Here is a 12760-nt window from a genome sequence, read left to right on the forward strand (position 1 = left end):
AAACCCAGTGACATGAAGTAATCTATTCGGGACAGGCTGTTGTGTACCGCCGAGTAGTAAGTGTAGTGGGTGGCATCAGTGTGTAGTTCCCGCCCGAGGTCCACAAGGCCCAAGGCTTCTGCGAAGTCTGACAGTGGCGCAGCACCCCGTGGTCTTGTCCTGGTAGGGTACGTGTCCCTGAGAGGATCCATGACTGCGTTGAAGTCCCCCCCCACAATCATGTCGCCGTCAGGGAGGCCAAGAAGGAATTTGCCTAGTGCTGGTAAGGCCACCGAGTGTAAGGCTGGGGGAATATATACTGATACCATGGTTAGGGCCCTGCCCTCCCATTGGCCATGGATTGCGGCATATCGACCCTGGTCGTCTGCTACGTGGCTGGCTATCAGTAGTGGGGAGGATCTTCTCACTAGTATGCCCGTACCCCTGGAGCCGGTAGTGAAGTCAGCGTGAACTGCCATTGTGTATCCCCGTCTGTCTAGGGCTTTACAGGTGGAACCCGTAAGGTGGGTCTCTTGTAGGAGGACCACGTCCGGGTTGTGCCTCTTAACTGCTTGAAGGATCAAGCCCCTCTTGATTTTGTCACCCAGACCTCGTACATTCCATGTCATTATGCGCAGTGGGGGAGTCTGCCCGGCCGCGGAGAGGCCTACGGTGGGCGTGTGGTTAGGTGGTCTGGCCATTGGGCTGATGAAGAAGTCTTGCACACCACGTGTGTTGCGGCATGGCCCATGCGTCGACTAGTGTCATACTGTGTGGTAGACGTGTTAATGCCAGGGTGACATTGTTGTGTGGGTAACGAACGATGACAATAAACAAGTGTAAACATTTCAACAAACAAACTGCAAGCCCATCCCCCCTCCCTGCTACCCTGCTCCACGGACAAATTCCCGCCCGCATCCCCAACTGCGCAGAGTGCTTCAGTTCCCCCCTAAACATCTTACTTGCTCGTAGGGTCGGTGAGTCCCCTCCAGGCACTGCCTGTGCCCACCCTACTCAGCTACGTCCGAGCCACGGTCCCGCGGCCCACTCAGTCTCGAAAAGTAAATCTATTAAATGTCACACCGGAGCTATTTGCCCCGAGTCCAGCGGATCCCTCTCAAGGTCCGATTCAATTTCTGTTTCGCCTCCCTGGTGCGGTCCGTGGGAGGATTGATTGGACGGCGTCTGGTCAGCGCGTTGTCTCTGCCGATCTTGCTGTGAGCGGTGCCTTCGTCCCGCTGGTCGCCATCCTTCCAGCCATTCTTGAGCCACCTCCGGCGTGTCGAAAAACCAGGTCTTTCCCTCGGCCACAATCCGTAATTTAGCTGGGAACATCATAGAGTACGGCAGTTCTCTTTCTCGCAGTGCTTTCTTCACCTCCGTGAAGGATTTGCGGCGCCTGGCCACGTCTGCCGTGTAGTCCGGGAAGAACGCCAGGGTAGCATTTTGAATCCGTAGTGGTGGTGAGTTCCTCGCCGCCTGTAGTATTGCGTCCCTGTCTCTGAAGTTAAAGAGTCGGGCTAATACCGGCCTCGGATTTGCCCCCGTCTTGGGCGGGCCTCCTGGGACTCTGTGCGCCCTCTCCACTGAAAAGAAGTGCGATAGGCCCTTCGGCTGTAGCTTGTTCTTAATGAGGTCCTCAACATAGAGGTCCATGGCCCCCTTACCCTCTGTCTCAGGAAGGCCAAGGATACGAACGTTGTTGCGGCGTGAACGCCCTTCCTGGTCATCCAGCTTGTCATGCAGGAGCTTGGTGACTCTTTGCATTTTTTCCATGGCCAGTTGGAGCTCTGAGGTGTCCTCCACGAGCGATTTCGTGACCACTTCCACTTGTGATACCCTCTCCGCCATTTTGTGGAAGTCCGCGCGGAGTAGAGATACTTCCGAGGAGATGGCGCCCACCGTGGTTTTAACTTCCGAGAGAGTTTTCATGATGTCCTCAAGCGTAATTTTCGTTGTCTTTTCTGCCTCCTGGGCAGGGCTCGTGGAGGGTCGCCCCGTATTCTGCTGGTGCCCTTGGTGTCCATACGCAAACTTATCCAGTTTGGCTTGCGTGGATCCGCTCCGAAGGCCCTTTCCCGCCATGGCGCTGAGTTGTGGTAGTGCGATCGCTGCCTGCTGGTCTGCTGAGGTGTCCAATGGCCAGGTGCCGCCCCGTGGGCCTCGCTAAATGAAGGGGTGTGGATTTTCGGGCCGCTGTCGTCCACTCCTGCCCGGGGTGGAGCAGGCACCGTGCTGACCCCTCGATGCACCACGCCGTCTTGCGAGGAGGATCGGCCGCCACGGGCTGGGTCACTTTTGCTGCGCCGACGCCGCTGGTTGCGGGCCTGAGGGGGCCTCTTGTGGTCCCACGTATGTGTCCAGTGGCGTGTCCCCCTCTCGGGGCACCGTTCACCTTGCTCCCGCTCCGGCCTACTGGTTTCTTGGCCCTAGGCGGTGTATGCCTCCGCCTCGTGTAGTGCTGCTGCCCCTGCAATGGCTCCGCCGCCGGGCGCCGTCTCCGGGTCGCGTGGCCCAGGCCTGTGGGGCACTGACCTTCGTGCTGGTTCGGTCCTGTGCGGCGTCCGTGGCAGCCCAGGATTTCACCAGAGGCTGCGCGCTGGGTCCGGTCTTTCCGGGGTGCCCCGGGGCGTACTCACTGTTGCGGCCGGCTCCTGCTCACTTCCGCCGGGGTTGAGATTGTACTCGAGGCCGGTGCTTCACCTCCGGACATAGGCCCCGCCTCGCCACACGATACTGCTCCGGCTCCGGTGCTCAGATTTGGACGAAACTCGGACCGGTGACACCGCTTGTGTCCCGGGCTCGAACGCCACCGCTTCAGGCGTGCTAGTCGTCGGATAAATGTGTCGGATTTTTGGAAAGGCTGCAGTGCCCTCGGGAGCTCTCACACTATGCGGCCGCCATGCTTGGCTGCTAGCCACGCCCCCCCTATGTCCTTCTTTTAAGTACAGTTTTATAACTAGCCCTCAGTCTCCTCACAGCAGACTGGTCACGTGGGACCATTGTAAGGGCTGCCCTTAGATCGCGATTGGCTTTAGAGCATTGGGAATAGAACCACCGTGGTTGTTTATTGTCGATAGGTCGGGTTGGTTTCGAGATCTCATTTTTTTTATGGCCTTACAAAGGTCCATAAAAGCCTCTATGATCTTGTGTTCTGGGCTGTCGGTAGAAAGACAGACTGACACTAGTTGGGGGTGTATCCTAACAATACGTGCCAAAACTTCCTTATTATCAACCACCCTAAGTCTGTCTGTGGAGGCTGCTAGATTTTGTGCACCAATTTCTCTCCTCGTCCCCTGTTTTTTGACAGATTTTAAATTTATTAGTATCGGGTAGTGATCACTGTAAGGGACGTCATTTACCTTGGCCTTTAGTAGGAGATCTCCTAAGATCGAGGATAAAAATACATAATCTATGGTGGTTGAGCACCCTCGCCCTACATAAGTAGCCTGTGGTTCTTCAGTCCCTTTGCTTTTCACCTCATCCATGACGTTAACTAGGTCGCGAGAGATTATGTGGTCGAATAGTTCCATGCCTCTTTTACAGCTAGAGGTTCTTGGGTAAATGTGGGCATTGAAATCACCCCCTATACAGATACCATCAAAGTTGCCATATTTATGTCCTTCCACAATTTCATCTATAAAATCAAATAATCTTGTGAAATTCGGATTAGGATGAGTTACAAAATCATTGTTATAAAAATTGATTATACATAACTTTATCTTGCTAGTATATGCCAACACCTGAAAACTCTTATCATTAACAGGTAATAGTTCGGTTTTAACTCCTGCCATGATTTTAGCCCAGATAGTTAGACCCCCGCTTGGTCGGCCCATGGGTGAAGGGGATGCATTCTGGTTATAACAACTGTAATCTGAATAGGATCAACACCTTTCATTAATCCAATGTCTTTTCCTGAAAGATCCCACACATCATGCGACAGACACCGTGTCTCTTAATTCAGCAGGCACATCACTTGTAAACATGGGCTACAAATCATTCACTTCTGTCCCTTGCTTTGGTAACATCATCTTAAAAGCAACATCCTCACCTGGTGTTTGGAACACAATACCATCTGGTGTACAATAAATAGTGCAATTCATTTTGCACAGCAAGTCTCTACCCAAAAGATTCACTGGACTCGAGTCACACACCTCAAACCGATTCAAATCTTTGAATTTTCCAATATGAACCACCATTGGCTTGGTCACTGTAGTCTTAATATGTCTATTTGAGACTCCTAAGCTTTGGATAGTTTCTCCCGAGAGCCGTAGGTTTGGAATTTCCACCTCCCTCGCAGTAGAACGGGTAGCGCCAGTATGCACAAGGAATGTAATATCATTACCTTCCACTTTTCCTTCCACAAAAGGACCTGACTGATTTACCACTAGAGATGCACCAAGTATGCACTCTTCCTCCCCCTCAGGCAACGTCATTGAGATGAATCTGAATCATTCTCAGAACATTTCAACCAGTATTCTGAAACCATTTGTACATTTTGATTCTTACCAACCTGTTCACCCATGTGAAAACCAGCATCCTCACTGTATCTCTGTACTCAAGCATTCACATTATTTGACATAGGTGCTTGAGGCACTTGCACTTTTTGTACTTGTTGTACCTGTAGTGTAACGAGCTGTTGCTGTTGCACTTGAACACCTCCATTCAGTACAATATTCATAGGTACCTGACCATATTGAAAACTCTGATTCTGCCTTTTCATCTGATAACCTGTTTGCGAACCATAAACAAAATTCCCATTATTCTGTTGTGCCACTTTCACCTGTGCCCACATCACTTTTTCCTTCAATTTCTTATGTCTTGATTCAATATTGTCACTACAATACTTTGCATACCTCAAAATTTCAATCACTGTCTTGTTCTGCCAACAAATCAAATGTTGCTGAACATATTGCTAATCTCCGGTTTCAACCCAAATACAAATTTATAGACAAAATGTCTCATATCAGTAATGCTTTCAAAGCCACTATACTGTTTGAACACCTTTAACAGCCTCTCATAATAAGCATGCACTGATTCTTTAGATTCCTGTGTCATTCTGTCAATCCTCACCCAATCTGTTTCTTTTGGAGAAATCTTACCTTTCAATTAAGTTATCACTTGGTTATATTTTTTTATCACCTCTTCTGAGGGTTCTCCTGCTTTAATATGTCTAGGATATTCAGCTTTTGGCTAATCAACTGCAATCTTACATTCATTCCATAAATCAGCTGGAACCACAATATCAAACAAGCCCTCAGAATCTTTCCACAAAACTTGTGAAACCTTTACAAACCTCTCTACCTGTTTATACCATTCCACAGGCTTTTCTCTCAATCTGGGAAACTCATTTGTAAAGGACAATATATCCTGTCTTGTAAGCTTTAAGGTCAGCAAAATGTATTGGAGACTGTGCCTCCTCATCTCCTCGAGAGTGTTCAGTTTATTTCATGCCTTTGCATCATCAGCTTGCATTTACACTTTAAAAAACCAGAAGCTTCCCGCAAATATAGACTATTATGACTGCTATAGTGTTAGGGATATGTACAGGCTTCATCCAATATCACATGGGCCACTAAGGGATTCATGCCCTAAAGACTTGAACAGGAAGGGGCTAGATATCTCTTGTGCACCCCTCTGCTGCTGCTTGTGCCCTTGTAGCTTTGTATGATATTGTCTACCACTGTCTGTAAGTGATTGTGACACTCAAGATGAACAGTTACAAAGATAGAGTTAGTGGCTTTCTTCAAACAACTTCTGTCCCCTAACTGTGTTAGATGGGTCTGTCTTACAGTCTAGGAATGTAGGGTGATTCAAGAACATTAACAAAGCAATGCACAAACTTTCTGGAAGAAACCATTACCACTTTCGGGAGTCTTCCCTGTTGTGCTAAATTCTGCTCTGAGCTTTTTTCCCCTATTGCTTTACAGTTGTATAAGCCTTCCACATTTACCTCTGGTTGCATGATTGGATAGTGCTGATTCATCCTACAATGGAAACAAATATGATATTTGTAAAAGCTACCAAACTGATACACAAGCTGCGGTGCACCTTTGTGGGGGCAATGATAGACCCATCCCACTCCATCCATCGTAATGAGAAAGAATGGATTGCTTCTACCAGGAGTGGGGATGATGACACCTGTAAATATCCTTGTAGGAGTTGGACTATCTCCCAGAAAAGGGGCTGGTAACGAAGAGTAGGTCTGGAGTTGGAGGCATCGCTGCTTTTTCATTGAACTAAGTGGACATAACATGTCTTATCAATGACAGGAGACAAATTACTTGGTATGTCAACTGTACAATTGATCAATTTTATCTTCTCTTTCAATATATTATTCTATATACTAAGGCTAATGTTATGAGAAGTGAATGGTGGTTGAAGGGCTTCACATGTTCACACAAAGTAGGGATCGGACTCCATACAATCTTATGCACCTACAACCTCGTCTTTGCTGTGGGGAAGCTAGTAAACTCTCCTAAGCCACACATTCTCCCAATGTTTAGAGGAAGGAGTTGTGTGTGTTATAGATTTTACCTTTGTTTCAGCTCTTTTTTTTTGGTGCTTATTTCAAATTTTAATAAAGTTCACAGCCCTTTTAGTGATCACAACCCTCTATCTCTAACCATCGGTAGAGTAACTGGTATTAGCCCCAGCTGAGGTGCAAAGTGGGCTCTCTCTATCTCCCCAAGGTAGGAAACACATGACATTAGTTCTCAGGACCCTAAATGGTTGGATCGGGCATGCTCTAAGAGCCTGTGCTACTTGAAGGCTCACTTAAAGGAGGCTCCCAGAGATCGGGATCCTGTTGCCTCTTGTCGGTAGGGATGCAAAAAGGCTTCAGCTAATCGTAAACTTAACTTATGCAAAAATGCGTGGGAGGAGCTTGCCCAGGCTTGTGAAACCAGAGATAGTTCTCTCTTTTGGAGAGTGATAAATAGGCCTTGTTTTGCTGATGTATCTGGACCGGTAATATGTCGCCATATATCAGAGCAACAATGGATTGAACACTTTGAAGGGATTTACAATTTTGGGATAAACGGAGGCGAAGTAGACAGTTTTGAACTAGCGAGGGGTAATGCCAATGTTGTTTTTACATTAGATGAAGTATCTCAGGGTATTCAGGATTTATCTCGCAATAAAGCTCCAGGACCTGATGGGATACCCCCTTACTTCTTTTTGGACAATATTGAAGTCAGGGGCCCAGCCTTGGCATTGATTTTAAATGCTGCAGTGAGGGAGGGTGCACAGCCCTTGTGATCCACTGCAGTAATTGTTCCGGTCTTCAAGAAGAGGGATAAGGACAATTCCAGTGCTATCACTCAATATCATTGATCAACGCAGCAGTGAAGGTTCTGGGGAGGGTACTTCTAAACAGGCTGATGGTGTGAGTTGTAGCGAACAACATAATCTCACAGGTTCACTATGGCTTTAGGCCATGCAGGTCAACATCTGACAAGTGTTTGAATTTATATCTAATTATTAAGTATACCATTGCCCGGCCTCAATCCCTTCACCTGGCATCTATGGACTGTACATCCTCCTTTGTTAGGGTTAAACGCAGGAAGTTGTGGGGCCTGCTTCTTGCGATGGGGGTGGATCCGTATATTTTGTCCCTCTTATCAGACCTGCATGGAACAAGTTCTTATCCCTGTACTAGCAGATTGCCCAAGGGTGGGAAAGAGATTTTTTCAGTTTTTATTATACGCTGAAAACGCGGTTCTCATGGCGTGGACAGCTGTGGGTTTGCAGTCACTATGAACAAGTTTGTTGCCTTTACAGACAGTTTGGACCTTGCAGTAAACTTTATGAAATCATATGTCATGTTAGTTGGTCCGCAATCCACCAAGTCTAAGGCCTTAAAGGTAGCTAACCACACTTTGGCCAAAGTCCCAGCTTTACCTTAGCTTGGGATGCTGAATGATGTGAACCCAAATTGGAAGCCCTTTGCTGAGGGGAGGATGTGTGAACTTGTTAAGGCTATGGGGAAGTGGCCAGCTTTGCCCAGAGGCTGGGCTCCTGGTCACCGTGTACTCTACTTAAGATCTATCCGGCTAAATGTGTCTCGAAGGTCTTATGTGGCAGTGAGATACGGGGGTACACGACGTTTGATAAAATTCAGATTGCTGAAAATCTGATTGTGCAGGTCCCTAAAAGTACCACAGCCTTCTCTGTCCATGAGGAGCTTGGAATTAAATACATAGGTGGCATAGTTGCCCTTAGACCTTTTAACATGCTGGATCAAGATCTGGACTTGGGAGGGACTCAAGCTGAACAGGTGATCCTCTCTGATTGCCTGTCCCTTGATCATGCACAAAGAAATCCTTTGGATTGTCTATGTGAAGGCAGTTCTTGTCAGCTTGGCCAGGGAGGACATATTTTATTTCCCCCATTCCCTGCTCTCATTGAAATTGAAAAAGGAGAGGGATCTGATTTAGAACGCAAATCATTACAAAGAGAACACGCTGAGCTGATGAAACCCATGGTTCAGGGGCAATTGCTCTTAAAAACAGTCCATAGTATGGAGCCATTTTCAATTCATGTATCCAATGTGAGGGATAGATTTGTTTTGGCAAGATTCAGGCTTACTCTGTTGCACCAGTGGATGGTTTCAACCTGGCACTTTGGCGTCCTTTGGCTGCAACAATATATCTCCACAGGACACCTTACATTTTATATTGTTCTGTAAATATTTCAGCATGCCTAGAAAACTGTATATCATCCTGTTTTTGCAATCCCTGAATTGTACTCAAACTCGCCCGGCGTTCATGTTTTTGCAAAGTATTCTATTTTCTGTCTCCTGTTTCTTATGAGCTGCGCTGAAATCGATGCATTCCAGACCTGACTGATTAATTTTGTTGCTGCTAATGGGGGATCCTTAGTTTTCTGTGATATTAATACTGTTTCCACAATTGTTATGGTTTTTGTTTTGAGACACATCATGTGTATATGTTTTTATTTTTATCAATGCGTGTCCTGCTATTTTGCTCTTTTTATGGTTGTATTATAACCGAATAAAGATTAATGATATGAAATGAGTGTACAGTGGTAGATGTGGATTCTGGGTCAAAAGACCTGTAAAAACAAAATGGGCCTTTAGGCATTGGATAGAAATTGGTGGTCATGTCCTTGTGGAAGAGTTGAAGGCACTGCAGGTCGCAGGCCTTGAGCGAGCTTGTCTGACTTTGCAAAAATTTTCTCTATCCTGTATGGGTCTTCTTGAGTGATACACCTGCCATGTAATGCCCTTTCTCTTTTAGAATAAGGTAGAAGGACTCCGAGAAAACTTTTATTTCCTGTCGAAGGAAAATCTAACAACGTTACTGGAGCTGATCTTGGAGCATACAGAGGACTTCACCGACTCTGCCTACACCAGCCATGAGTACCGCGAACGTATCTTGGAGCTGTCCCAGCAAGCCAAGATGGAGTTGGAACAACTGATTTCCGTGTGGATGCAAGCTGTAAGAGCTTTTTAACAAAGTAAATTCTATTCATTTTATGAGAAACTCTGACTTTAGAAAGTGAACTGTTTTTGAGATTTCTACTGAAAAAAGTAGTGCTGCCTATTTTACATCATTATGTTGCTCTCCTGCATGCATTTAAACATCCATGCCTTTCTGAAAAGGATAATTTCTGTTGGTTTTTTATGTTTATTTTAATGATCTTTTCCTACTTTAAACAGCCATAAATATCCACCTCTAAACCATTTTCTTTTATCCCAGAATGCTAATTTCATTTCTTTCTATCCCTCTCTCACTTAAGTGAAGGTAAGCTCTAGAAAGGGGGACAAGGTGGATGATGAGTTCAAAGGGTTATTCTACAGCTCTTTCCCCACCAAGAGACACTTAGTAATGGGAAGACTGCGAAACTTTAGGAACGCCTAGCATTACCTGTCGATACTGTAAATGTTGTAAAAGTCTACACAGATAAACATTCAGATCACTTAGATAACAGTACATTTAGAATTGTGACAATGCAGCTATAAGCATCCATCCAGATATTATAACACTCTTCTTTAGCACATAATTAGAACTAGAATCTCCTTGTTTATGATTTGGACTCTTAAGGGACACATATGCTAAAGGTACACAAACAGTCTTCAGGTGCACCAAGGCCCTGCTACCTCATGCTTCCCCTCTCTGTATCTTAGTGCTGTGCTATTTCTTTTGACGAACCTACAATAATTGCAGTGTACAGCAACAGTTACATTTTCCATTACCTTTTAGCTGTCTTAGTGCTGTGCACATGCTACACATCTACACTTACCTGTCACTTTTCACTGGGTTTATGTAAAAGATCCAGAATACAGGGAGACATTCAAGAAGCCACTCTCAAAGGAATCTGTGCATTGTCAGTATTACACAAATGTAGAAGGGCTCAAGCATTATATGTGAGACATAGGCCAATATTTTTGCCCTGTATTTGTTGGACATCTTTCCCACAATACATTATTCAATTCTTTAAGTGAACATGATATGACCTCCACTGAACCACTACTGGTATTGTTCTGAGATTTATGGCGCCAGAGACCTGTACAACTGAACTCGTTGAGCCACAGGTTGTATAAATGATGGGCCTGATTTAGATCTTGGTGGATGGGTTACTCCGTCACAGCGGTGAATGATATCCCGTCCGCCAAAATATAAATCCCATAAGATATAATGCAATTTATATTTTGACGGACGGGATGTCCATCACCATTGTGACGAAGTAACCCATCTGCCAAAATCTAAATCAGGCCCTATATTTTATTTAGTGCATTACAGAAGACCTTACCAGGAGTGACAATGTTACCTAGTGTAACCCCCCTCTGTATTCTGGCCTAACTGCCAGTTCGGTCCACTGTGTTATCTTCAGAATTCAAGCGTCATCATCCTTTCATGACTATATCGAAGAAATGGAACACACGTAGACAAGACAAAACATGGGAAAAACAACCCCCAATGCAACACCTATCAATAGTAGAAATATGCGAACAAATTTGCTTGAGGTTAGAAAGAGAGAGGTACCGTTTTGGGTCTTAATTGTTATGAAGACTCAAAGAAGAAACGTACATAAAAGAAGCCATTCCTGGTCTCAAATTGAGACTGGCTTACTTTAGGCAGGTAGTCTGTTATCATTTATTGAAAGCATATACCTAAGCAACCAGCTAGGCAGCACACTTCCTACTTTCTATGGGCCAATACAGCTCAATACATACCTTTTTTCTATCTTGCTGTAAATGTAGCTTTTGGGGCGTAGGCCTGCAAGTTATCAAGATATTACCTGCCTATGTGTCGAGTTATTTATAAGAGTAAACAAGAGGATTATAGAAAGAATGGCTCACCTGTAATCTTGCCATGACCATCACTAGGAAAAATCTGGCAGGCGCACTCTACAGGCATGCAATTGAGATCAATATTTGGCTAGTACTGAGTCAATTCTACCCAACTGGTACAGGATGAAAGAGTGCCATTGATCTTAGTGAGGACACATTGCAGGACCAAATCATTGAAGAAAGGAGAAATATCAATGATCCTCAGTTCACCAAGGATGATAAATTCCTCATTTGAAAATATAAGGGGAATATTTGCTACAATAGCAAATAATTTGCTCCTTTTAGATTTGCAATACTTTGGGCTGGTGTATGCCATCTTAAATTACAGGTTCCACAAATTATCTTATGGGTTCGACTGTTCCAGTGACTAGACCAGTGCTGTTCTTTTCTTGTTTCTACTTTAAGCGCAAAACCCTTCTTTAAAACTGTTGATTTTCTTTACTTCATTTGATCAAATGAATTTTTTCCTTTGAAGTGAGATCTAATGATTATGTTGATCACACTCTTCTTCTGTATATGTTATGTCCCCTGTAAACACAATGAGAGATTGCCCTTAAGGCTGTATATGAATTCTCCATGACTCCTTGCAGACATTCAAATCTTTCTGATACCACAAGCATTAAGCAAGTACAGGATTGTTACTTTCATTATAGCCCAGCCAAAACATGATCAGAGATCTGGACCTTATGAAATCTCTATAAGCAAAACATATTTGTGCCTACTGAACATTGTGAGACCATGACTCAAGTCCTAGCTGTTGTTGAATAAGAAGAATAGATGTGTTCTGTTCATCTCCAGGATTTATTTTTCGACTTCACTATCTGGGAGGAAAATTATAGGGGGCTTTTTAATTTGTTTATGGTAAAGGATAATTTCAGTAGTTTAGGGTTTTCCTTTTTAGTCTGGACTTGGCTTTTCCCAATATTGTAACTTTATACTTATTTGAATGTACTTCAAATCTGCAGTACATAGCATAGCGTACAAGTGTTTGTCCGATTGAAATGATATCACAACATTATGATCATCATAGTGATCATATTTGTTTGTATGTTTTTGTAGTGATGCATTGTTAGTTGAGCAAACATGCCCTTAATGTGTTTTAAGCACTTAAAAAATGGCATTATTTATTGCATTAGTTGTGTTGTGGATTAATCTCCCATCACCGCCACCAGTTCCCCATTGCTGTTGGCAGATGCTTCTCATTGCTCTATCCATAAATGCCCCCTTCTTCCTGGCAAGTAGAGGTCTAGGTACATGGCCTATCTGGGCATCCATTTCGGTTCTATGCTTTCACCAGACGAAAGAACAAAAAACGAAGGTTTGGTCAGACAAACAGTATTGAGAAAATTAGATGGAGTATCTATGTAGGTAGAGTTAGTTGGCTTGAGTCATCTAGTGTTAAGGTGCTTTCTCCTCTACAACTGAATCAAGTGTACCTGAATTTTTATCCGATCATCTATCTGC

General features: G+C 44.7%; 1 protein-coding gene across 1 annotated transcript in view; it reads left to right on the plus strand.

The window, feature by feature from the left end:
- Positions 1-12760, plus strand: part of CTNNAL1 (catenin alpha like 1) — a 974420-nt gene that overhangs the window by 492943 nt on the left and 468717 nt on the right. Inside the window, exon 7 of the mRNA XM_086965342.1 lies at positions 9240-9440. Coding sequence (XP_086821468.1) covers positions 9240-9440 — 201 coding nt within the window. The remainder of the gene's footprint in view (positions 1-9239; positions 9441-12760) is intronic.

Source organism: Lissotriton vulgaris, chromosome 4_1 (genome assembly GCF_964263255.1).
Source record: "Lissotriton vulgaris chromosome 4_1, aLisVul1.2, whole genome shotgun sequence".
Classification (NCBI taxonomy): domain Eukaryota; kingdom Metazoa; phylum Chordata; class Amphibia; order Caudata; family Salamandridae; genus Lissotriton; species Lissotriton vulgaris.